Source organism: Phyllobates terribilis, unplaced genomic scaffold (assembly GCF_046119375.1).
Source record: "Phyllobates terribilis strain yellow unplaced genomic scaffold, ASM4611937v1 Scaffold_1__5_contigs__length_1240528914, whole genome shotgun sequence".
NCBI lineage: Eukaryota > Metazoa > Chordata > Amphibia > Anura > Dendrobatidae > Phyllobates > Phyllobates terribilis.
In genome coordinates this window covers 1,166,558,766-1,166,586,174 of record NW_027362761.1, presented here as the reverse complement: position 1 = coordinate 1,166,586,174, position 27,409 = coordinate 1,166,558,766, and the positions used below count along the sequence as shown (strand labels likewise).

The 27,409-nt window shown below is 42.9% G+C and overlaps 1 protein-coding gene across 2 annotated transcripts in view; it reads right to left on the bottom strand.

The window, feature by feature from the left end:
• Positions 1-3,464: 3,464 nt before the first annotated feature.
• SPON2 (spondin 2) overlaps positions 3,465-27,409 on the bottom strand; it is a 28,455-nt gene continuing 4,510 nt past the window's right edge. For both annotated transcript variants that reach the window (XM_073649121.1, XM_073649122.1), the window contains exons 3-6: positions 25,677-25,900; positions 22,667-22,858; positions 22,037-22,211; positions 3,465-6,304 (exon numbers count right to left, since the gene is read on the bottom strand). In XM_073649121.1, the coding sequence (XP_073505222.1) occupies positions 6,126-6,304; positions 22,037-22,211; positions 22,667-22,858; positions 25,677-25,900 (770 nt within the window). In that variant the 3' untranslated portion in view covers positions 3,465-6,125. The remainder of the gene's footprint in view (positions 6,305-22,036; positions 22,212-22,666; positions 22,859-25,676; positions 25,901-27,409) is intronic.

Below are 27,409 nucleotides of genomic sequence, written 5' to 3'. Positions count from 1 at the left end.
TGTATTTACTGTATTGTCAAGTCCCAGTAAAACCATAAGAAAGCAAAAAGCTAGAATTTCTTGAACTTTGCACATGTTAAACCCGACTTGCACTTTAGGCCAACTACAAGCATTCTAATATGTACTGCCAGTGCGGAAGGTGAGAGTGCCCAGGAATTAGTAATCTCTGCAGAACAAGCCGGATTAATTCAGTTCGCATTTCGTTCCAAGGGTTCATCCAGGCATTTTAGGACCTCTGTCTTTCTTATGTATCGTATATGTTTTTCTCATTATTGTCAATTTTATTACAAGAGAAAGGACATTGCTCCTTCCATATGCAGGTTTATATAGGCTTACATCAGTGGGTACATTACACTGGAACTCTGCTCCAAAGTACAAAACTTTAATAAACTAATAGAAGATTCTACTGTAGTGTCAGGTTTTGACATCTAGTGTTTGTTACCCCCCTCCGTACCCTTTCCATAACCTTTAGGACAGTTTTGCACCCTATTTTCTTGTTAATAAGTCAATGGCTCCATAGATGGGAGTCCTGTGCAGGCTCAGTAGAAAAGGGCACACGACTAACTTGGACTAAGTGCCCTTTTTTAAGGTCCTATAACATCTGCATGGTTCTCAGCTATGACATTAGTGGGGCAAATATTTTATTTATATTTTACCCCCATTAATAGAGCAGATATTTGACCCCTATTAGTGCCCCCCCACCATCCTCAAAACAGTGGTAGTGGTAGTAACAAAGCTTGAGATTGCCCAACCCCAGAGATCCCCCAGATTAACCTTAACCTGTCAGCGGGGTTTCACCCGCCAAACTATTTATATGTGCATGTCGCCCTTTCAAAAGACAAGTCCAGCAATACCTTTACATGGCCAGGCCATTCCTCAATTTAATTGATATGCAAATTATATGGAATTGCTATGGTACATCTGAAGCCTCTGTCACTCCAGCTCACTCACTCCAGAATATAGAGGTTATCAGTCAAGCAGGAGGAGGCGGCGCTGGGCTGGGAATAGAGCTGGAGTGACAGAGGCTTCAGATCTACCATAGCTCTTCAGCCTTCTTTTTCATATCAATTAAAGCGCTGATTTCTCAGTAACGGAGGAACGGACTGGCCATGTAAAGATATTGCTGGACTTATTTTTGAAAGACCTACATGCACATATAAATAGTTTTGGGGGGGAACCCTGCTGACAGATTCCTTTTAACTTAATTGCATTGACAAAGAGGCCCTATGAGTGCCATGTTCCTCACTGCTGCGAAAAATAAGTGAATTTCCTAACAGCCTGCTATAACTAGTGGGATGACCTCTTTAAGAGAGTTAAGAATCCACAAGTCTACCCTCTTCCCTAATGGTGGGGCTGTTTAGTGCAACACTCCTGGAGCCTGGTCACAGCCATAGTATGTAGCTGCATCCACCATTTTTTTTTCCAAGTGCATCGCTGGAACTTGCCGCCTTTCCTCCCCTTTTTTTGTGCCCTTACTGTGTGGTCATATGTGTATTTCTAAGGTTTGTTTTTCATTTTGGGGCATTTCCTGCAATGTTTATGATGACTCACAAATGGCGGAGTGAAAAAAAGAAGAGAAAAAAGTGAGGAGGAACTGAAGGCTTCTTTCCCTTTGTGAGTTGGGTGGCAGGAATAACACTACGGATCCTGGGATAAAGGGACATCTTGGGATAGGGATCTACATTAATGTGGTTGCCTTGTCTTGCGTTACATAGGCAGATGGAAGTAGTCATAAACTTTTGGGCCCCTATTCTCATCTTTGTGTCGCAAGTTTATATGCCCAGGGTCTTCATCTTAGTATTTGTTAACTTTCCTTTATTTTTGTTGGGTGTCATTTTGTACAATTATTGTGATGCAAGTTTATTATACATTTTTCGCAGATTTTTGTATTTTAGCTTCATTTTCTTCATTGTGAGTGATGAAAGCCTTTTGTTTTTTATAGTTTATTATTATTATTATGATTGATGGAATATTGCCACTTTTGTTCTCAGTTTACCCAGAGCTTCACTAAAAGGATGACCTGACACTGAGCTGAGTCCAGAAAAGAGGCACAAGTACAACAAAATTGGTCTTCCCTACATCATAAATTGAAAACTTAGGCAGTTCCATACAATTTAGAGCTACGTCTACATTGTAATCTTGTACACAAGCCCATACTTTGGATCAAGTAGTTTTGAAATGGAAAATTATAGTGCTAGTCCTACTTAGTTTCATGAAATCGTATAGGCTCGTCTTACAGATCCCAGCTAAACAATAACATTTTGGCTGTTTGTGCTCAACCAATAGGGTAAGCGAATGAGCTCAATTCAACTTATTCAAAACATTATATAATTTCTATAAATTTGCTTATTTGGATAAATAATAAACAAGGCTGAATATTAGCATGCTACCACCTGAATTTTGTTCTAAATTATATATTACTTTATACCACTAGCATATTGTAATTAAGACTAAAGGGGTGTTTGCCATGGTGCCAAAGTCTAAGGGGGTACAAAATTTTGCACCACCTTCCCCCACTGTTAAATGAGTGCTTCAAGCAAGCACCGCTTCTTCTTAGAGCATCCCAGTGAGTGCCTCTGCAGAGTGCAGCAGTCGGGATGAGTTTGTCATCGGCTGATGCGCTCTGCATAGGCAGCATCTGAGATGACATGATGAGTATGTATTCTGCACATGAATCAATACTGTCTTCATTCATTGGCTATTCAGCTTGTCATCTCAGATTCTTCCTTTGCAGAGTGCAGCAGTCGAGATGAGTTTGTCATCAGCTGATGAGCTCTGCGTAGGCAGCAGTTGAGATGACAAGCTGAGTATGTGTTGCGCACATAAATCAATGCTGTCTTCATTCATTAGTAAGAACTAATTTTACATTTTTACACTTTTTCAAACCCTTTCTAGGGTTAGGGCTATGGTTAGGCTTAGGAATAGGGTTAGGGTTAGGATTAGGAATACAACTAGGGTTAAGGCAAGACATAGGGTTAGATTTAGGATTAGGTTTAGATTTAGGGCTCAAATTAGGATTAGGCTTTGGAATGGGATTAGGGCTAGAGATAGATTTAGGGATTGGGATAGGACTGATGTAATAAAAATTACATAAAAAATTGAATAAAAAAATGGAAAATAAGAATAATGTGACAATGTGTAAATGTTTAAGTTAAAAATGTTATGTCTGATTTCACAGAGAAAAAAAAAGACAAACTATAATGGCACTAGTATTTTCTTGCGGGATAAGGGATTCAATACTGCTAAAGATTCACAGTTATGGGGCTCAAAATACTCACCTTGCCCCAAGCGTTGGTACCCCACAATACGCCACTCCTTTATACCACATTGTAGTTATGAAGCTCTTTTTTGCCAGACACATTCTATCTCCACAGAAAGTCTCCTGGTTTGTTTGTTTTTTCTTATTTTCTGAAATCTCTAATATTATTAATAATTATAATAAAATAATTATTCCACATCCATAATAAATTAAAATAAGTCTTTTAATTTCATCTTAATGTCAAAAAGTGTTTTTTGATATTCGAGCTCCTATATACAGCATATATTTAAATAAAGACAATAATAGCATTTAATGGCAGTTCCATATCCTGCCACCAGAGGGTACTAAAAACAACCAGCAAACCAAAGAGTGTGAACAGTCCGCAAATGAAAGAAGTATTCTAACTTTAACAATTAAGACTTGGGCTACAAGGAGACTTTAAATAGTGCAAACTATTGATTTTTAACTCTATATTGCCCCCTACCGTCCACAAGGTAACATGCAACCCAATTAATTCCTTCGACCTCAGTTTAATTATTAAAATTGCAACCATGGTATCAGGGGAGCAGAATGTCTGTGTCTTTCCCTAGCTCCTCCCCCTCCATAGAATGTTGTGAGCACCAACTGTCATCTTCTATCTCAGTAATGGGAAAGTCTACGGAAGACAAATTTTACCTGTCAATTTAGGGGTCTTTAGAGTTAGTTTATCCTTGTGGACAGTGACAAGCCAAGCCTAGCATGTCAGAGTGAGGAGACTTATAAGCCATGCCTGCTCCTCTGGGAAATTAAATATGCAAATTGTCTCTTCAAAGAGGAATAGGACTAGAACTCTGGCGCCACCTATTGGAAGCAGCGATCATAAAAGTCAATATCGACTCTTTATCAAGCTTTGCAATAAGAATTAAGATAAAAGTCAAACCAGAATCTCAATGTGCAGACACATGTTTCGGGTTGTTGTCCTTCATCAATGTAAAGTATGAGTGCTGATTTGGCTAGATGAGAGGCTCTGGACTAGGGTCTAAAACGTTACCCTTTAAACCCCAGCCAGAGCCTCTCACCTAGCCAAATCAGGGCTCATACTTTGCACTGATGAGGGGCAACACCCTGAAACATGTATCTGCAGATTGCATATATTACAAAAGTTTCTTATTTTCATGTGCACTATTGATTTATGAAGGAAAAATTGAAACGACGGCTACTCTTTAAAATCAATCAGTTGCAATTCATAAAGTCTCAGTGTCACAAAACCCAAATATTCTTCAATTTTCACCAATCCCTAGCAGTTTTCAAGATCTCTGCTCACAGTTATCGAATGATAATCTTCACTGTTTACTTCCAGAGAATCTGTCCTGGTTCATGTACTTACTGTACTGAAACCACAGCCAATCAAGTACTTATATGTCAGTCACATGATCAGGACAGTTTTTCATCCTTTGTAAGTAAATAATAGGTTTCCATTCACTTGCAACAAGAATCGATCCCTTAAACAAAAGATGCAAAGTATATTAAAAATTCTTTATTTTGCTGAAACTGGAATGCCCTTTTCAGCACAATAGGTTTTCTAACTTAAATATTGCCACCAAGTGATACATTTGTCATTTATAGACAATAATGGGGTGTATAAAGTTTGCAGTCGATTAGTTTGTGGTCTGATGGGGTAAAATGCATATAGTTGCCAACTGTCCCAAATTTTCCTACACTCCTGGGCCAAAAAGGGGTCTATATAATCCCACCCCCAAAAAAGAAAAAAAACACGAATTCTAATGGCATTGCCAGGAGTTTTTAGAAATGTTGGTAACTCTGAAAGTGGATTTTATCTAGTGTAACACATGAGAACATGAGTTCTGGTTTTAGGACTCAACGATTTTTCTTAAAGGGTAATTCCAACTACTATTAATATTAGGATCAATAATCATTTCTAAGTGCTTGGGTAGTATAAAGCAAAAAATTATTGGCTTTGGCTAGTTTTGTATCAGTTACGACTCTCAGATCTCATATCTATTCCTTAGGAAGAGCGTGTATCTGTATTTTACCTGAACTAACCACTGTAACACTGCCCCCTATGGACAGGAATTTAGACCTCAACAAACAGTATCTGACTGAAATTACTCTTTAAAGAGGATATCCTGCAAAAGAAATAAAAAAACATGTGACAACTATCCATAGCATCTCTGTAAAACTATTATCGTGGAGACCGCTGCTTGGATATCCTCAATCATTAGAACAGGGGTCCTGAGTTACCCCCTTCCGAAGAAGCTGAATAGAACAGTGGTCACACATGGCCCCTTCATACCACTCTATTCAGTGCTTAATACTTGGCTATCTCTGTCATTCCCATAGACATTGAATGCAGCGCGTATGCTGTGCGCATGCGCACGTGTGATTACCAAACATTTTTTGTAAAAGGGGTTTAGGTCCACTGTTATAGTGATTGGTCAAGGTGTAGGGTTGTAGGGGTTCATGTAATGGTGCCCCCAGCATTTACACATTTATTATCAATTCTGGGATAACCCCTTGTGGCCAAGACGATTAACCAACATCATATTTATCTGCAAGGCTGTAGTATAAGAGTCTGGTTATATACATGGGTGTAGCTATAGAGGATGCACCAATACCAGTGACACCCATGCCCTCATGCCTGAAGAAGGGGCTGAAAGGGGTCTCTGCTACACTATTGCATGAATGGCATACGGAAGGTGAGGGCCTTTTAACAGATTTTACATTGAGGCCCAGAAATTAAAGTCCTGCCTCCACTTCTAGACAGTATATAACCATCACATAATACATTTGTATAGTCTTAGATATCATTTACAGCTAAGGCATTGATGTTATTCCTAAAATAAGTTATTGCCCCCTTCATTGTGCTTTATACACAGTTCTCAGGTTCACATTCTTTGTCGTCGCTGAGAGATGGACAAGCTATCCCATTGTTGGCCGCTTTCATTCGAATGTAGCGAGTTCGACTTTTCAATCCCTTGGTTCCACAGCTGCCTTTACAGAGACCCCAGGAGGACCACAAAGAGACCTCGCAATCCAAAGGCGTTTCTAAATGAAAGAGGTGAATATAAAAATTAATGAATTTAATTGTTCAGGGTAGAGCATTCCAGAGAACTGGTGCAGCAGAGGGAAAGTCTTGAATACAAAAATGGGAAGTTCACATAATGGTGGATGTTAGTCTTAGATCGTTTTCAGAATGGAGAGCACAGGTAGGATGGTAGATAGAGACAAGAGAGGAGATGTAGGGTGGTGCAGCACTGTTGAGAGCTTTGCGGGGAAGTTTATATTGTATTCTATAACAGATGGGTAACCGGGGCAGTGACTGGCACAGGGTGGATGCAACATTTTTACGCAATTTCGAGTTGTGCAAAAATGTGGTGACATTTCAAGGAGTTTTATTCCAGAAAACCAGTAAAAACTCTTTGTTGAATTGGGGCGTTAGAGTTTTTGGAGTTTTCCACAGTAAGAAAAGAAAAGATTTTGAACATCGTCAGTGTATTCTGTTTGTACAGAAGCACCGAACATGATAGCACTGGAGATCTTTTGAAATTCAAATTCACCAGGATCGACAATTTTTTTCAAACCTTTACAGTCTCTCTAACAGAAACACAGCTTTAGTAAAGTGAACGAGACCTTACCGTAGAAACTGATGGTTGCTCAGTAGTAACCTACAGCCAACTTAAGAACACAAGGAACAGATTTTTCATGTTTATTTAATTTAAAAAACTATCCAAAAATTATCCCTCTTGGTCATTTGTGATCATACAGACCGATTTGTGCAGGAGACTAACTCAAACTGATAGTGTCACTGTCAGAGGTAACATCATTCTGCTGTGACCAAGACAAGCAATGAGCTATAAAGTCTATTATGCCCTTCTGCTTCCTACCTATTAATATACTTGGTAGAGGCAATGGAGGCCAAATGTGACCAGAGTTTGGTAGTATTACTGGCCAGACGGCCGGTGCTTGTGGTGTTGGTGATGCTTCTGCCACTGCTGCTGGTGGCTGCCCCATTCTTACCCTTGCTATGGAGGCTTTTTTTTATTTCACACTAACCATCTATTGCCATTGCCACTTTTTGTTTTACCATGCATTTTGTACAGCACTATAATTAATTTTTGACAATTTTTTCAACCTCGGTTATTCAACCCTTGACAAATAGGGCATCTCAAGAAATGCCTGGTAGGTAGGCACATGTTCAGAAATCAGAAAAAATTTGGCAGCTGGTCGCAGTATAGGTGTAGCATCTACAGCTGTCAAATTAGATTAGTAAGACATGCACAGTTAAAAGTTAGAATTTATTTTATATTTTTTTCTATTTATCACAATTCAACCCTATATACAACCAAAAAGCCAGCACCTGCAACAGAGCGTTATGTTGTGGTCACATTTATAGATGTAAAATTTGGCTAGTGCTAAAAATATAATTGTAACATGCACACTTTTCCTCCTTCCCAAAAAGAAGAAGAAATGCGAGACATTTCTTCACAAGAAATGCAAAAACTCAGTATAGTTGCTTGTAACAAGCAAGTACACTGTCTCTGACTGCCAGTAATTTAAGATTTTCTTTTCGACAAAAACTATTGTACTGGCTTGCTGCTTCCTACTGCATGAAGAAAAATGTTTAGTTGTAATTCACATATGGCAAGACAGATGCCAACTACATCATATCACTGATCAATCACACTGAGTCTGGCACTGTTTTTGGCAACTCTCCTGTTTCTCTCGCCCTATCAATTGGATCTCTACATTATTCACAGACTACTCCTCTCGTTTTTTCACTATTGCAGTTGTACAAAACATTATTGTCTGGAATATTTTCCAGTAGTTTATTTAAGGCCTTCTCTTTCTATATAAATTTTTGAGCTGTGAGTTCTGATGTCCTCTCACGATTATAAAACACCCTAAACTGTCTTCTGCATTCCCTGCCTCTGGTTTTATGTAAACTATGAAAAGTCTAACTTATTAGCTGACTATACCATGTGATGTGAGATTCAAGGTATTTTGGGTAAGGCCACCTGAGCTCATGTGATCCTTTTGTGGCCGATGCAATTTTCTGCAGTGTGCAAAATGGTGAAGGCCATATTTTTATCAATTCGCGTAACTCAAAACGCAAACTGGTCAGTCATATTTCTACATGCTTTATTTTTCAATCAATTTGAGCAGGCTTGGCTTTGCAATATGATAAATTCTTATAATTCCGTCTGGATGTCAGGATAAGTTTCACGTTACACATCCCTAGAACCTTATAGGATGAGATCCCCTTAAAGTATGTCCCTCGAAGACATCAAGTGTGTGTGGTCGTCTGGTTCTTTATTGCCAGTGCAACTCTATGTCCACCTCCTTTGTAAGGGGCACAGACATCGACTGTGGCTCTCAGTTGACACCGAGGTAGTAGCCCGTGTGCAAGCTAGGAACAAGATTGTCCAACCCTCATCCTCTACGAGGAGAAGCCTATTCCTGGAAATTGTTGTGGCGTTTTGGCCCTGAGGAAGGTTTGTTGCGGGACCTTCTCCTTTTGGAGAGGACATAACATAGACCACATTCCTGTGTACCCACTACACTTTTTGTACTTGTGAATAGAGATGAGCGTTGTTCTACTCGAACTGTTCGCCAATCTCAAATTTGAGCTGTTTTGGGCGGTGTTCGAGCCGTTCGGCGAATACGAACAATTTGAGAAAAATTCGGCTGTTCGAGGTTATGTTCGATAACTGTTCGTGCACCAAAATCATAACTGGATTTTTTCTCAGTAATGATGAAAATTAATGTTAATACGCAGTTTCAGTGTACAGCGGGGTGGGGGGAGGGGCAGGGGATGGATCTCTGCAGGAACAATGAAGATCTCCATTTTTTTTTCTCTTTCCCGCATTTACAGTGGGGAGGTGCAATCTGTCAGCCTATCAGCAGCGCACACACGGAGCGAAGTGCTTTTTTTCACACAAGCAAGGGCATGTGTCATTGGCAGTGTATGTCACATGTCCTTGCCCTATAAGACCAAGCCATTTTCCCCGTCGCCACCATTTTCTCACTGCTGCAGCTGCGTGTTAGACGGCACCGCTGTTGCTGTGTGCGCTATACCTTGTTAATTTCAAGCCAATTTTCGCACAAATATACAGATAGCTTGGGAGTAGGGAATAGTTGTGATTGCAGTCCTTTTAAGGACTAGGTTACAGAATTTCCTACGACTTTTATCAGGCAGGTCTGTGCTCTTAAATAGATAGGTTGTGGGAGTAAAGACTAATTGTAATTGGAGTCCTTTTCAGGACTAGGTTACATCAGTTCCTATCAGTTTTTGCCAGGCAGGTCTGTGCCAGTGCTGTGCAAGTTTTTTTCACAGCATTTGGCTGAATCTAGCAAAGCTAATCCTTTTTGGCCTATTGCAGAGTGTGTTAGTCAGTGGAGTAGCCTATCTGTGTTGCAAGATATACCACCTGTGTATAGAATACCAATTTTTTTACTGCACCTAGTGAAGTAAAATCTTTTGGGCATAGAATCATTCTATTAGTCCATCTATACTGACCTCCATCAGGTTGCAAACTGAATCTAATTTTTTTCTGCATCTAGCTCTGAAAAAATATTTGGCCTTCTAGCAGTGTGTGGGACTTGTTCTATTAGTCCACCTATACTGACCTCCATCAGGTTGCAAACTGAATATATTTTTTTCTGCATCTACCTCTGAAAAAATATTGGGCTTCTAGCTGTGTGTGGGTCTTGTTCTATTAATCCATCTATACAGACCTCCATCAGGTTGCAAACTGAATATAATTTTTTTCTGCATCTAGCTCTGAAAAAATATTTGGCCTTCTAGTAGTGTGTGGGACTTTCTCTGTTAGTCCATCTATACTGACCTCCATCAGGTTGCAAACTGAATATATTTTTTTCTGCATCTACCTCTGAAAAAATATTGGGCTTCTAGCTGTGTGTGGGTCTTGTTCTATTAATCCATCTATACTGACCTCCATCAGGTTGCAAACTGAATATAATTTTTTTCTGCATCTAGCTCTGAAAAAATATTTGGCCTTCTAGTAGTGTGTCGGACTTTCTCTATTAGTCCATATATACTGACCTCCATCAGGTTGCAAATTAAAAATAATTTTTATCTGCATCTACAGTACCTCTGAAAAAATATTTGGGCTTCTAGCTGTGTGTGGGACTTGTTGTATTAGTCCATCTATACTGACCTCCATCAGGTTGCAAACTGAATATATTTTTTTCTGCATCTACCTCTGAAAAAATATTGGGCTTCTAGCTGTGTGTGGGACTTGTTGTATTAGTCCATCTATACTGACCTCCATCAGGTTGCAAACTGAATATATTTTTTTCTGCATCTACCTCTGAAAAAATATTGGGCTTCTAGCTGTGTGTGGGTCTTGTTCTATTAATCCATCTATACAGACCTCCATCAGGTTGCAAACTGAATATAATTTTTTTCTGCATCTAGCTCTGAAAAAATATTTGGCCTTCTAGCAGTGTGTGGGACTTGTTCTATTAGTCCACCTATACTGACCTCCATCAGGTTGCAAATTCAAAATAATTTTTTGTATGCATCTAGCTCTGAAAAAATATTTGGCCTTCTAGCAGTGTGTGGGACTTTCTCTGTTAGTCCATCTATACTGACCTCCATCAGGTTGCAAACTGAATCTAATTTTTTTCTGCATCTAGCTCTGAAAAAATATTTGGCCTTCTAGCAGTGTGTCGGACTTTCTCTATTAGTCCATCTATACTGACCTCCATCAGGTTGCAAATTAAAAATAATTTTTATCTGCATCTACAGTACCTCTGAAAAAATATTTGGGCTTCTAGCTGTGTGTGGGACTTGTTGTATTAGTCCATCTATACTGACCTCCATCAGGTTGCAAACTGAATTTATTTTTTTCTGCATCTACCTCTGAAAAAATATTGGGCTTCTAGCTGTGTGTGGGTCTTGTTCTATTAATCCATCTATACTGACCTCCATCAGGTTGCAAACTGAATATAATTTTTTTCTGCATCTACCTCTGAAAAAATATTGGGCTTCTAGCTGTGTGTGGGACTTGTATTAGTCCATCTATACTGACCTCCATCAGGTTGCAAACTGAATATATTTTTTTCTGCATCTACCTCTGAAAAAATATTGGGCTTCTAGCTGTGTGTGGGACTTGTTGTATTAGTCCATCTATACTGACCTCCATCAGGTTGCAAACTGAATATATTTTTTTCTGCATCTACCTCTGAAAAAATATTGGGCTTCTAGCTGTGTGTGGGACTTGTTGTATTAGTCCATCTATACTGACCTCCATCAGGTTGCAAATTGAATATAATTTTTTTCTGCATCTAACCCAGCCAATAGTTTTGGCCTAATACCACAGTTTGGCCACTCAGCTCTGCTCGGTTACCATCCATTGTTTTTTTGTGCAAACAACTCCAGAGTTGTGAATTAGTTAACCACCAAAATGAGTGGAAAAAGGCCTGCTGCTGGTGGAAAGGGGAATAGGCGTGTTGGGAAGGGGAAAAAAGGTTGTGTCCGTGGGGTAGGTGTTAAAGCAACAGTAACATCTGCAGAAGAAAGACCATCTTCCAGCCAAACTAAAATGTCTACTTCTTTTAGCGGACAATGTGATAAGATCCCTTTCTTACGGCCACGCCAATCGCTACAAATTCCAGATGAGGCACAAAAACAGCAGGTGCTTCAACGGATATCAAGTGCTCCTTTAAGTTGGCTCTCCTCCACATCAACTTCAACATCACAAATACTCCAGTCCTCAAAGGTGTCACCCAAATCGCACTTGCTTCCTCACAGCTCCCAAATCTCCAGCTCCCCGTCTGAGTATGAGGTAGAACAGATGGTTGAGTCTGCAGAGCTGTTTACTCATACTATAACCTGGGAATCAGAGGTCGACTCCAGCGCTTCTGTGAATCCAGACGAGGAAATGATCTGCACTGATGCCCAGAATCTTTATGAGTCGGATCCAGGACCAGACGCAGAAGGTTCTGACCATAATGTAGACCCTCATTCCCAAACTGTAACTCCTGTTGGTGGAGACAATGAGGAAGACGATGATAAGACTCAAATACCTGATTGGAGCGACAACTTTAGTTTTTTGTCAGGGCAGGAACAGGTTGGCTCTGAGGACGACGGGTGTGATAACACACAGGGTGATGATGATGAGGTTGGAGATCCCACTTACTGTCAACCCACAGTCAGCCAAGAGATGAGGTCAGCAGAGGAGGTGGAGGAAGATGCTAGTGACGACGAGGTCAGGTTGCGCCTTCCTGGACAGAGACGTAGTACTGGAAGCACGTCAACAACTGCATCCTCAAACACAACTCTGCCTCTCACCACAAGTCGTGGTGGCTCTTCAGGTCGCATGGGTGCTAAGCCTTGCATAGCCTGGGCATTTTTTCAGATCGATAAAGATGACCCAACTCGTGTTATCTGTAACATTTGTCAGCAAAAGCTAAGTAGAGGCCAAAAAATACATAGTTTGAGTACTTCATGCATGAACCGGCACATGGACATGAAGCATAAGTTGCAGTGGGAAGCTCAGTGTGCTACAATGCGGCCTAGCCGGCCGGGCCAACCACCGTCTGCCATATCTTGTGCATCCGCGGCCTCTTCATCCTCTGTGACTGGGGGGACAGCAGTCACACCTGTTTTGGGGCGCAGACCTGCCACCTCTTTACCCGCAACAGCCAGCGTGATTGGCAGGTCATCATTTTCTTTGGAGGTGGTAACACCAGCTGGTGTTGAGCGCTGTCCGACATCGATAGCACCACCTTTGGATCAAGGCAACCTAACATGTCCGCCTGCATCTTCCTCACAGACCGGCAGTTTGCCGGGGACACCCTTATCAACCCCGTCTAAGCACAATAGCCAGCCCTCGGTCCCTCAGATGTGGACAAGTAAAAGACCATTTCCTCCTAGCCATGAGAAAGCTAAGAGGTTGAATTTCACCATCTGCAAGCTCTTGGCTACAGAAATGCTGCCTTTCCGCCTGGTGGACACAGAGGATTTTCGAGACCTTATGTCCGTCGCAGTGCCCCAGTACCAGATGCCCAGTCGGCACTACTTCTCAAAGAAAGGTGTGCCTGCGCTCCACCAGCATGTCGCACACAACATCACCGCTTCTTTGAGAAACTCTGTGTGTGACAGGGTGCATTTCACCACAGACACTTGGACGAGTAGGCATGGACAGGGGCGTTACATGTCGCTGACTGGGCACTGGGTAACTATGGTGACAGCAGGACAAGGGGCTGCTGTCCAAGTCTTGCCGTCCCCACGAGTTGTGCGTCAATCCTCTTTATGTCAAAGTTCCTCCACTGCTTCTGCCTCCTCAACCTCCTCTCGGTCTTCCACCTGCACCCAAAGCCTGTCTGGTCATGCCACAAGCTTTCTAACTGCGCAGAAGGGATCCTGCACACCTCCTTACTATGCTGGCAGTAGGGCTCAACGTCATCAGGCGGTTTTTACTTTGAAATGTCTGGGAAATGTGAGTCACACAGCTGAGGAGTTGTGGTCAGCTCTGGAGAACCAATTTCATGAATGGCTGTCTCCACTGGACCTGAAACCAGGGAAGGCCGTGTGCGACAATGCTGCAAACCTGGGTGCGGCCCTTCGCCGGGGCAATGTCACACACGTGCCTTGTATGGCTCACGTGTTGAACCTGGTTGTCCAGCAATTTTTAGCCCACTATCCCAGACTAGATGGCCTTCTGCAGAGGGCACGGTCGCTGTGTGCTCACTTCCGCCGTTCGCATCCCGCAGCTCAGCGACTTACATCTCTACAGAAGTCGTTGGGCCTGCCACTTCACCGGCTAAAATGCGATGTGCCTACCCGGTGGAATTCAACTCTGCACATGTTGCAGCGACTGTGGCAGCACCGACAAGCCCTGGTGCAATACGTTCTGACGTATAGCCTGGGCCAACGAGATCCAGAGGTGGGGCAAATCACGCTGGAGGAGTGGTCTCAGATCAGGGACCTATGCACCCTTCTGCACAGTTTTGAAATGGCGACGAAGATGTTTAGTGCTGATGATGCCATTATCAGCATGACTATTCCGGTGATTTACATGCTGGAGCACATGTTAAACAGAATTCGGAGTCAGGTGGTGGCACAAGAGGAGGTGGAGGAAGTAGAGGAGGAGGAGTTGTATGCGGAAGGGCTAACATCTGCAAGGTCCAGACGGTCGGCAGCACCAAGGCGGCAGGCATGTGAGGGTGGGGGAGATGGTTTTACCAGGGCGCATGGTAGCAGCCAAACTAGTGAGGAAGGTGCAGGAGCCCAGGAAGAAGTGGAGGACGAACTGATGGAAGACTCATCAGATGAGGGAGACCTTGATCACATTTCTGTTGTGCGAGGTTGGGGGGAGAGGACAGAGGAAGGAAGCATGATTGTTACCTCGCCACCAACACAACAGGGACTTGGTGCTCCTGGATGCGCAACACACATGAGTGCCTTCTTGCTGCACTACCTGCAACATGACCCTCGAATTGTGAGAATTAGAAATAATCCTGACTACTGGGTTGCCACACTGTTAGATCCCCGGTACAAAAGTAAATTTGCCGAAATTATTCCTGCCATAGAAAGGGATGCACGCATGCAGGAGTATCAGCAGAGACTGTTGCAGAATCTTACATGTGCTTTTCCACAAAACACCAGTGGTGCACGTAGTGAATCTCACAGTTCCAACTTGCCAACCGTGGGACCGTCAAGTGTTCATCACTCAAACCGTAACAGAACCACAGTATCTGCTGGTAACATCAATTTTGCGGAATCATTTCACCACTTTTTTAGCCCATCCTTTGCAAGGCCACAGGAGACAAGAAGTCTGACACATAGTCAACGCCTAGAGACGATGGTACAGGAGTATCTCCAAGTAAACATTGAAGCCACGACTGTGTCATTGGACCCTTGCTCTTTTTGGGCTTCCAATCTGGATAAATGGCCGGAGCTAGCCACTTACGCCTTGGAGATCTTGTCATGCCCCGCAGCCAGCGTTCTGTCTGAACGTGTGTTCAGCGCTGCTGGTGGTGTGCTGACAGATAAGCGCACGCGGCTCTCCACTGATAATGTAGACAGACTCACGTTCATAAAGATGAACAAATCATGGATCCGAAACGACTTTTCTACCCCTGTGTCATCCTGGGGAGAGTAAAAGCTTGATGATTGGTTAAAATCACCCTACCAACCGTTTTAAGCTTTCAAATTACTAATCATGTTTATCTGTATCTTGACTGGAAAATAATTTGGGCTTTGTAGCAGTGTGCAGCACTGATCCTATTAGGCCATCTATAATAAGCTCCACCAGATTTAAAATTAAAAATAATTTTTAGCTGCATCTAGCCCGGAAAATAATTTTGGGGCTCCGAGATGCGCAAGACACATAAGTGCCTTCTTGCTGCACTACCTGCAGCATGACCCTCATATTGTCAGAATTCGAAGTAATCATGACTACTGGGTTGCCACACTCTTAGATCCCCCAAACTTTTCGATCAACCTTTTCATTTTAATAAAGACCAAAAAAATGGTCATTTTTGAAATTATAAGCATTAGCAGGTTGTTAGAAACTGAAATCAAACAGTTTTCAACTCAAAACTTTATTCTAGGTGATGTTACATTTTCACATAGGACCCCTTGTTCGAAAGGAGCTTCTGAACTCTCTCGTCCATTGAATTTGTCAGGTTTTGGATGGTTTCTGCTTCAATTGTTTTGCATGAGGACAGAATACCCTCCCAGAGCTGTTGCTTAGATGTGAACTGCCTCCCGCCATCATAGACACTCCTTTTAATGATGCTCCAAAGGTTCTGAATGGGGTAGAGGTCAGGGGAGCATGGGGGTCACACCATAAGTTTGTCCCCTTTTATGCCCATATCAGCCAGAGATGCAGATGTTTTATGTGCAGCATGAGATGGTGCATTATCATGCAGAAAAATGATCTTGCTGTGAAATACACGGTTCTTCTTCTTGAACCATGGCAGGAAGTGCTGTTTGAGATAATCCACATACATTATGGAGTTCATCTTTAGCGCCTTCAGGGATCCTAAAGGGGCCGACAATCTCTCTCCCCATGATTCCAGCCCAAAACATTACTCCACCTCCTCCTTGTTGGCGCTGTAGCCGTGTTTGCGTGGGGTGTCCATCAACCAGCCATCCTCCACTCCATCCATCTGGACCATCGAGCGCTGCACGGCACTCATCCGTGAACAAAACAGTTTTGAAATCAGTCTTCATGTAATGTTTGGCCCACTGGAGCCGTTTCTGCTTGTGTGAAGTGGATAGAGGAGGTCGACAGGATGGCGTATGCACAGCTGCAAACCTCTGAAGGACCCTGCATCTTGTTGTTCGGGGGACGTTGGAGGCACAAGCAGCTTCAAAAACTTGTCTGCTGCTATGACAAGGCTTTTTTGCCGCTGCTCTTTCAACCTGACGTAATTGCCTGTAGGAAAGAGTCCTCAATTTGCCCTTATCAGCACGCACACGTGTGTACTGTGAATCAGCTACATACTTCTTGATTGCCAAGACACTTCATCCTGATCATCGCACAATGTTGATTGTAGTCATGCCTTGACCTAAACACTCCACAATTTGTTGCTTCTCAGCAGCCGACACATCCTTTTTCTTTCCCATTTTGGCAGAAAATGTAGGCTGCTTAATAATGTGAGACAGCCTTCTTAAGTAGTCTTGCCTTTCATTGGACACACCTGCCAAACTAATTAGCACAGGTGTCTGCAATTGCTTACAGTGATATAAAGAGCCCTGACACACATCACCATCAATGAGTTTAACTGACAAACAAACAAATTCTTCCCTTATCACTCCTAAACACTTTTTGCATAATAATTTGGAACGCAGTGTACATGTGCTTTTCCACAAAACACCAGTGGTTCACGTAGTGAATCTTACAGTTCTAACTTGCCAACCGTGGTCTGTATGGAATTGTTCAATAAAGGGCCCAAAATTAAGATAACATAGATGGGAGAGGTCTCTATGAATAGGAATTCCTAAGTATTTGATACCCTGTGAGGGCCAGGCAAAGGGAAAGTTGGACTGGATGGAATCCTATATGGATTTGTCGAGGGAGACATCGAGGGCCTCAGACTTCGCTGCATTGATTTTAAAATTTTACCATGTAACAAAGTGATCTATTTCAGCCATAACAGCAGGGATGGATATATGTGATTGAGTGATATATACTAGGACATCATCAGCAAATAGAGAGCACTTGTACTCGGTGCCTCCCACCTCAATCCACCTAATATTGGGGTTATGGCGAATTGATGAGAGCAGGTGCTCCGTCACTAGGATGTATAAGAGAGGGGACAGAGGACATCCCTGCCTTTTCCCATTGGTGATTGTGAAAGGTGATGAAAATGTTCTGACGCACCCCCTGGGCCTTGGGACACCCGGAGCCGGACCCTTTTTGGTGGATGCTGGTGGTTGTATTCTTCGTGGCGGCGACCCGGTTCCGTGGCTCAGGGCGGTCAAACCAGTGGCGGAACTATTTATGTGGTTTTGATGTTTAAATGTCCGACTACGCCACCCGTGGATTGCGGTCAGAGTGAACCGCCGCTACAGGGCAGACCGCTGAGGCTGGTGTTGTGGGTGCAGCAGAGCGTAGCATAACTCCCCACGGGAGGAGTATAGCCTCAGGGCAGTGTATGCGGAGGATGGGGGTGATGGTGCAGGGCAGCAGCAGTAACGACACGGAGTCAGTGATGCAGTCCAGGGCCTTTACTCACAGTTCTTATTATCCAGACCACGTCTGCAGGTAACGGCTGCCCACGTCGTACTGTGCTCACCAGGTGAGGGGCTCAGACAACTCCCAGATAACTTTGGAGCACTTCACAGGACCCCCTTTGTGTGTCCTTTGCCTGGCCTTTCTTACCAACACTTCTGTCCGGCTGCCTCGGGCCTCCTCTTGGTAAACTTGGCGCCAGTTTCCCTGACCCTATGTGGTGCCTTCCTAGCGGGTGTAGCGAGGGGCTGCGCCACATAAAATGTCAGAGCCTCCGGTTTCTAGCTGAGGGTCGTTTCCTGCCTCCACTAGTTCGGGGACCGGTCTCCCCCTTTGGCCTGACCCCTCCACGCAGGTGGATTCGGGCGTGCGGTGGCGACTCGCCCGTCCGCACCCCTGGGATCCCTTCATTCCTCGTTCCTGGAGCCTTCTCCGCTCCTCTTCCTTCCTTCTCCCTCTTCCAGGCCTGGGCCTCTGTTACTAGGCCCGCCTCCGGAGCAGAGCTCATGCAGAGCCCCTGCTCCCTGCCACTTCTGCTCAGACTTCTCTGCACTGAACTAAGATGGTGCCCACCTTTTATACTCCCTTCTCAATGCACCTAGGAACTGCTTCCTCCCTGCTCCTGCACTACAGGGTTCCCCTTCCTCAGTGTTCCCTCCCCCCACTCCAGCCAGGGACAGGGACTGTCGTGCCCATCTCAGGGGCATATTGGTCGCCCTGCCCCACGGCAATGTGGTGTAATGCATGCAGGTGTCGGGTCCTGATCCACACTCCATCCTTACCTGAGAGTGAGATATCACACCTCTGGGTGAGGTGCAATACGTCTGTAGCAACCGAGCCCTCAGGGTGCTACAGTTCCATTTATCTTCAGCCTAGGTGACGTATTGCGATACAGGGCCGTGATTTTGGCTATAAAAGGGTCCCCTAGACCCCTACCCCAAGCTTTTTAAGAGAATCATATATGGCGTGCCAGGAGACTCTATGGAATGCTTTCTCAGCATCCAACGAGAGTATCTAATTACAAATTTTTAACTGCATCTAGCCCAGGAAATACTTTGTGCCTAGTAGCAGTGTCTGCTAGTCAGCGGATTATCCCGGCTGTTAAGCAAGCTACACCACCTGTAGTTTAGACACTTAATTTTTTCAAAGGAAATGCTTCGGGACCATGGGATACTTAGTGAAGAGCATCAGGAGGCACCCCAAGGCATAGGGGCTGGGACTGGCAGTAGGATGCCTTGCGGTGGACAGCCGAGCTCGATCCTTATAAAAGCTTTTTAACTGCAGCAGCTTTAGTGGACGCTACTGGAGCTGGAATTACCGCGGCTGCTGGCATGAGACTTGCCCTCCAATAGATCCTTGTAAATGGATTTAAAGTGTATTCATTCAAATTAGAGAGACAATTTAAATTAAAAAGCTTAGAGCTGCCTCCACCACAGGGGGGCTCGCTCGACCCACCAGCGGACAGGCACCAGTATTGGGAGAGGGGGGCTGGCCGTCAGGGTTCACCGCGGCTCTGGCACAAACCCGGCGACACGGAGGTGGCACGGGCAGGAGCGGACTGGCCGTGTCGGCTTCTCACTTTTTGGATTTTAGAAGGGCATGACATGCCTATATCTGTGTCTCCCCCTCCTTTTACTCCTCCACCTCTTTTATTTTCGCATGACTATATGTACTTGTCACTTTTCCATGTGTTAGTTATGTCTTCTGAGCAGTTTGTCAGCTTTTGGACACCTTTGACGGTGTTTTCTATGTGTTTCTATGTGTTTTTGTTTGCCTGCCATTGGTTTTAACGGTGTTCGAAGGTGTTCGACGAACAGTTCGACGAACAGTTCGGCGAACACACGGGTGTTCGACGAACCGAACCGAACTCGAACACTATGGGGGTGGCTCAACACTACTTGTGAAGAAAGTTAAGATCTCAAACTTTCAAAAGAAAAAGCAGTTTGAATTGGCTAGTGCCCCAAGTAGATACAGTGTGAGTCAATTTGCAATGTTCATGTCAATAATTAATCTGTGGTCGCTGGTTGGGAGTCTTGCGAACGTTCTCCTACCTGCCAGCATGCGCGGCTCTTCTTTTGATTAGCTGGCCTGACTCAGGATCACTTGTGTGTCATGCTGCAACAATGACGTCCTGCCAGGCCGGCTAATCCAAAGAAGAGTCATGGATACCATTAGTTAAGAGGTGGCCCAGGACTGAGTCTTGCGAATAGATTAGCACCATCTGTTGCCACAAGTCATATTCTAAGGCTCTTCTTGTGAGAGGACACTAGTAAGCTCCTTCTAGTGGAAGCTACAGGAACACTTTATTATTCTCTTACTCTACGCTTATGCTGAGGATTTTGAGCTCCATAACAGGGATCCAAGTGGTAACATTGCTCCTTGTGGAGAGTGACATGTTAAGCCTGACATTTCAAGGTGATGAGACTTTTAAGCCGCAATGCTCCTCTGGGAAATATGCAAATTGTCTCTTCAGAGATGAAGAGGACTAGTGCCACCTATAGGATGTAGCAATCCTAAAAGTCAATATCGACTCTAACGAGCCTTGTCACAGGACTTAGGATTAAAGCCCAAACCAAAATCTTAAGTCATGTGACAAGGCTCGTTAGAGAGTCGTTATTGACTTTTAGGATTGCTACTTCCTATAGGTGGCACTAGAGTTCTAGTCCTCTTCCTCTCTGAAGGGACAATTTGCAGAGCTCTAGAACAGAAACACTAAGCTATGACAACCTACTAAATAAATCAGTAAATAATATTAAAAGTTTTATTTCTTACTTCTCATCAGGGGCATAATGACCGCTGTTGCAGGGGTCGCAACAGCGACCGAGCCCATGCAGGTGACCGGCCCGCCGACGCTACCGCAAACTTCAACTGGATGTGCATCCTCGGTCACACATTCAGCTGAACTGTATTACGGTGCAGAGATCCGTCAGGTCTGTGCATGGCAATAGATGCTGCTGGCCAATCAGGGTTCAGTAGCCGAAGTCAGTGTGCACGTGACTGGGGGCGAATGGCAGTGACATCATGCGATCCCGTCGCTTGCATGCTGAGGCCAGCTGCCGGCTTCAAAAGAGGACGCCGTGCCGAGGGAGCAGAGGGAACTTGAGTATAATAAGATATTTTTTCCTATGCATTAACAGCGGCAGAATGGTGGACATATACCAGGATGGGGATGTTTATACCAGGATGGGGTTCAGGATAAGGGACATATATACCAGGATGGAGAATATATATTCCAGGATGGGGCCCAGGATAAGGGACATATATACCAGGATGGGGGATATATATTCCAGGATGGGGCCAAAGATAAGAGACATATTTACCAGGATGGGGGATATATATACCAGGATGGTGGATATATATAACAGGATCGGGGATATATATACCAGGATGGGGCCCAGGATAAGAAACATATATAACAGGATGGGGGATATATATACCAGGATGGGGGATATATATACCAGCATGTGGGATATATATACCAGGATTGGGGCCAGGATAAGGGACATATATAACAGGATGGGGGATATATATACCAGGATGGAGCCCAGGATAAGGGACATATATACCAGGATGGGGGATATATATTCCAGGATGGGGCCATAGATAAGAGACATATTTACCAGGATGGGGGATATATATACCAGGATGTGGGATATATATACCAGGATGGGGGCCAGGATAAGGGACATATATACCAGGATGGGGGATATATATACCAGGATGGGGCCAAGGATAAGGGACATAGATAACAGGATGGGGGATATATATACCAGGATGGAGGGGGCCCCATCCAAATTTAGCATTGTGGCCTCACGGACTCTAGTTACGTCACTGCCTCTCACTTCTCTTTTATTGTGAGTTTGACACATAATCTGGTATCAGAGATGACAACGTTTTTTTCCCATCTGGGATGCGTACGTTGAAAAATAGGAATGCCAGGAAGTGTCAGTTTCTCTTAATTTTTCTCCCTAAACCTGATTTTTTTTAACCAAGAGCTAATATATAGCCAGTTAATTATTTGATGTCATGAAAGCTATCTAGATAGGATAGATAGGAGGCGGCTTACCTGAGTAATTTTCCTCAATCTCATTCCCTTTAGTAGTCACATTTGATGCTATATCAAGGAAGGATGTTATCTTGCCTTTGAGTTTCGTAAATGTCACTTTTGCAATTGGCGGCAGGTTCTTTAGTCGGGGATAAAAGAATGAGTTTGCCGGATGATTTGGCGAGGAAGAGGTAATCTGTCACAGAAGAGAAATATTTTCACATCTGAAATTTCACTTCAGGAGGCGAAAGTTCAAATAGCTTTTAATAAATTCTTCAATTGAGGTAAGGATGAAATATTTGTAGGACTGTGGGCAAATATAATGGGATATTTACGGTAAACGACAGTTATGATTAGACCTGTGAAACTGCTGAGCAGGTGTTGCTATGCTGCCCACATTATCTAGACCTTCGTCACTACCATAGAACTGGAATGAAATCCCTTTCATGAGACTGAAGTGACTCTGCTCATTCTCCCCGAGTCTATACAGCAAAGCTCATGAAACAGGAAGTAGAGTATTGTGACAGCTCTAGTGTCTAGTGTGAAAACTGCAACATCTCAAGAGTTCTTCATATACAGTAGATAATAAAAAAAATTAACATATAACATTCTGAATATACATTTCCTCTATGGTGAAGGTAATATACATACATCAGTCACGGTGCCCTGCGGGATGGTGGCAAAATTTGGTGAAGAGAATGTGAATCCACTGTCAGTCCCGGCATCATAAGGATGGAGATCTATTGATAAGCTTTTTCTCCAAGTCTTCCCATCACAGAGGTTTATACTATCGATTCCCACAAACCAGTCAGGACTTGGCACTATCCTCACCATAAATGAAACCTGAGAAGGTTCAACATTAAATGAGAATTACTATTGTATTACAGCCAAAGTACCGCCAATTGTCAAATTATGTGACTAAAAAACACATATCGTGAATTTCTTAAAGTGTAACTCCAATATAGTATCAACTCTATACTTCCTGTTCAGATGAATATACTGTACATAGGAGCAGTATTATAGTTGTTACAGTTGAAACCAGAAGTTTCCATACACTATATAAAAAGACACATCCGCATGTTTTATTCAGTATCTGACATGAAATCAGACTAAACCTTTCCCGTTTTAGGTCAATTAGGATTCCCATAATTTTTAATATTTGCCAAATGCCAGAATAATGAGAGAGAATGAATGTTTTAAGGCATTTTTATTACTTACTGCAAAGTCAAAAGTTTACATACATTTCATTAGTATTTGGTACCATTGCCCTTAAACTGAATGACTTGGGTGAAACGTTTGGGATATCCTTCCACAAGTTTCTCACAATAGTTGGTCGGAATTTGGGTCCATTCCTCCTGACAAAACTGCTGTAACTGATCCAGGTTTGTAGGTTGCTTTGTTCGCACCTGCCAATTCAGCTTTGCTCATAGATTTTCAATAGAGATCAGGGATTTGTGATGGCCACTACAAAACATTGACTTTGTTATCCTTAAGCCACTTTGTTACCATTTTGGCAGTATACTTCGGGTCATTGTCCATTTGTAAGACCAATTTCTGCCCAAATTTTAACTTCCTGGCTGATGTCTTGATATGTTGCTTCAATATTGCCATATAATCTTTTTTTCTCATGAAACCATCTATTTTGTGAAGTGTACCAGTCCCTCCTGCAGCAAAACAACCCCACAACATGATGCTGCCACCCCCGTGTTTCACAGTTGGGATGGTGTTCTTAGGCTTCCAAGCTTCTCCCTTTTTCCTCCAAAAGTAATGATGGTCATTATGCCCAAAAAGTTCAATTTTAGTTTCATCAGACCACAGGACATGTCTCCAAAAATTAAGGTTTGTGCATTTGCAAACATTAATCTGGCTTTTTTATGTTTCTTTTGGAGTAATGGCTTTTTCCTGGCACAGTGGCCTTTCAGCCCATGTTGATACAGTACTGGTTTCACTGTGGATATTGACACAATCTTACCAGCATCCGCCATCATCTTCACAAGGTCTTTTGCTTTTGTCCTTGGGTTGATATGCACATGTCGGACCAAAGCACATTCATCTCTGGGACACAGAACCCGTCTTGTCCTGAGAGATATGATGGCTGCACATTCCCATCTTGTTTGTACTTGCGTATAATTGTTTGTACAGATGAACGAGGCACTTTCAGGTATCTTGAAATTGTACCCAAGGATGAGCCAGACTTGTGCAAGTCCCCAATTCTCTTCCTGATATCTTGGCTGATTTCTTTAGACTTTCCCATGATGCTACACAAAGAAGCAGTGTGTTTCAGGTGTGCATTAAAATACATCCACAGGTGTGTCTCTAATTAACTCAGATGTTGACAAAAAACCTATCACAAGCTTCCAAACACATTACATCATTATATGGGCAGTCCAGAATTGTTTAAAATCATAGTAATCTTAGTGTATATAAACGTTTGACTTTGAAGTAAGTAATAAAAATGCCTTAAAACATTCTCTCTCTCTCATTATTCTGGCATTTGGCAAATATTAAAAATGATGGTAATCCTAATCGACCTAAAACGGAAAGGTTTATTCTTATTTCATGTCAAATATTGAGATAAACATGCAGATGTGTCTTTTTATATAGTGTATGGAAACTTCTGGTTTCAACTGTATATTCTTATATATGGGGGCAGTATTATAGTAGTTATATTCTTATATATGGGGGCAGTATTATAGTAGTTATATTCTTGAACATGTGGAGCAGTGTTATAGTAGTATTATTTTTGTACATGGGGCAATACAACATTAGTTTCATTCCTGTACATAGTGGGCAGTAGTATAGCAATTTTATTCTTTTCCATATGGCCAGCATTTTACTAGTAGTTGCCCCATCTTCTCATAGAAGGTGCATACTTGACAGAGATAGACACTGAGCACAGGAGAAAACTTTTCAAGTCCTAATTTTTCCAAGCCTTTACCATGAAATTTATGAGCATTTCCTGTACTATTGAGTTTATTATCATTGGGTCTTTTTATAGGTTGGAGAATATTCTTGAGATATTTGCATGGAGAAGAAGTGTTGACAGAGGATGATGAAGCAGAAATATCACTTAAGCATGTGCCTCGAGGATGGGACATTGCTGATGATAGGATTGATTTACGGTCCTTCTGCTATGTTGTATTTGTTGCTTTGCAGTATGGAGGATATTGAGTGTTGAGTTTTCGGGGTGTTGGCAGTGGGATTGAATAGCTTATATATGTATATACCATTAAAATACAAGATTGCTGGCAAAAACTACTGCAAAGCAATAGAAAACAGGATTATTAGGCAATGTGGGACATTTATAAAGAGAATGAGGATGGGGCAGATAACATGATCACAGGGGGCTAAAAACAAGCCAATAAGGGTGGACAAATTAAAAGGGGAGGTGTATAACGAGGCAGAAACTATGTCCTCGGGGGAAGATTACAAGGACTGTATTAAAAGGGGAGGCATATAGCAAGGCTGCATTGGGGGCAGATACTGCATCCTCGGTGGAAGATTACAACAACTGTATTTGAGCAAATTAAATGGCCACATTAGGAGGAAAAACAAAACTGCAGATACTGGGGACATATAGGGGGAAAATAATAGAGTCACGGGGGTAAGTATACATAGATGGTTATTTAGAAAAATGGGATACTTAGCCTTTTGTACTTACATATGGGTGTCTCGAATGTGTCTCCAGCTCAGTTGAGGACTGGCCCGTCCCGCTAGAGATGGACGGAGCTGAGAAAACGCCATGCACGCTTTGGATTTTCTCCCCAGCTGCCTCTATCTCTTTCATTAGGGCCCAGGCTTCTCCTTTTTCTGTGAAGTCGCGCACTCCATTGCTGGCATGGTCATGTCTTTTCCACATGTGGTAGTCAGAGCTATGACTCACTCCTGTTGGATAAGAGACATCTAGTGTCATCTCGTAGTTCTGGATATTCTCAAACTGGACTGTTAAGTACAGCACATCACATACTTGAGAACATGTGGGAAACTATTCAACTTCTTTGGGGCAACAAAGGACAATAAATATTACTTACGGCTGGATCCAGACCACGTGTGTCCTCGAAATACGGCATAGGATGTATTGCACTTTTGACCTTAAAGGGAACCTGTCATATTCGAAATGGTATCTAATCTGCGGGTGGGATGTTATAGAGCAGGAAAAGCTGATCAGGTTGCTAATTATTTTTGCGGAAAAAGCTTCAGTAAAAATGGTATTTTATTCATTAAAATCCCAGGTGTTTGTATGGATAGTCCAATGGGCGGTCCTACTGGTGATTGGCAGATACCTGTAAATCACCACTAGAACCACCCACTGGACTAATCCATACAAACACCAGGGACGTCATACTGAATCTTTTCCCACAAACCTATCTATCAATCTATTCAGCTTCTCCTTCTCTATACCAGGCTGTCTACAGATCAGACTGCAAATACGACATGACAGGTTCTCTTTAGAGGGAATCTGACAGCTGATATATTCTGCCAGGTATGTTTTACTCTGATAGGTTATTCGGGGATCTTGCAGATCTGGTGACTAGTCCAAGAGGCCAGTCACTGGCTGCTTACAGGTTTCTCTCTATACACACATATGGAGAGACTTGTCACTCAAAGGGAGCGAGTGAGGAGAAGACTGGCCTCTTGGACTAGTCACCCGAGTAGCCTGGTCCCGAGATGGCTTTTAAATATATGTTTTCTATGAAACGTCACAGAATTTCAGTAAAAACAAACCTTGACTCAAACACAATACCAAAGTCAATTTATGCTATCGTGTACAGCTAAAAAGATGGCCGTTGTAAGGAAAAAGGTTAAACAGAGCCTAAAGTTTATTGTTTTGGACTTTCTTTGTCTGTCTAAGTGAAAACAGTGCCTGCTTCGCAATCATGAGTGAGGGCACCAAGATGGTCTAAACCTGGTCTAAGACCACGACAAAACCGAAGAATGAAGACAGTTCTTGTCTGGATAGTTGTCCCAGTTCTTGTCATTCCAGCAAGTGCTCGTATTTTAGCGTTAGTAAATATAACAATCTAGGTAGGGAACAATTATTACACACTCATCCTGTCTACCTGTACTTATCAGTCCATCATGATTGGTGGTTGACCAACAGGAGAAGATTCAGAGCCACAAGTGGATTCAGAAGGAATGGGAAAAATAAAGGAAGGACTTCTACTTCTCCTTCCACTCATGGCTGCATAACACCCCTTCAGAACAAAAGATTGGGCATGCTGAACTCCAACATGCCCAATCATTCTTTCTTTGACATCTACATAGTGCTAAACTTGGGAAACTCTAATGCACATTGGATGTTTGTCTGTTTGTGTATGGCCACCTTAAGATCCAGTTATTCAAGACATTGTTTATAGGCAAAGTGAAACCGTGGACCTCACCAATGTCACCATA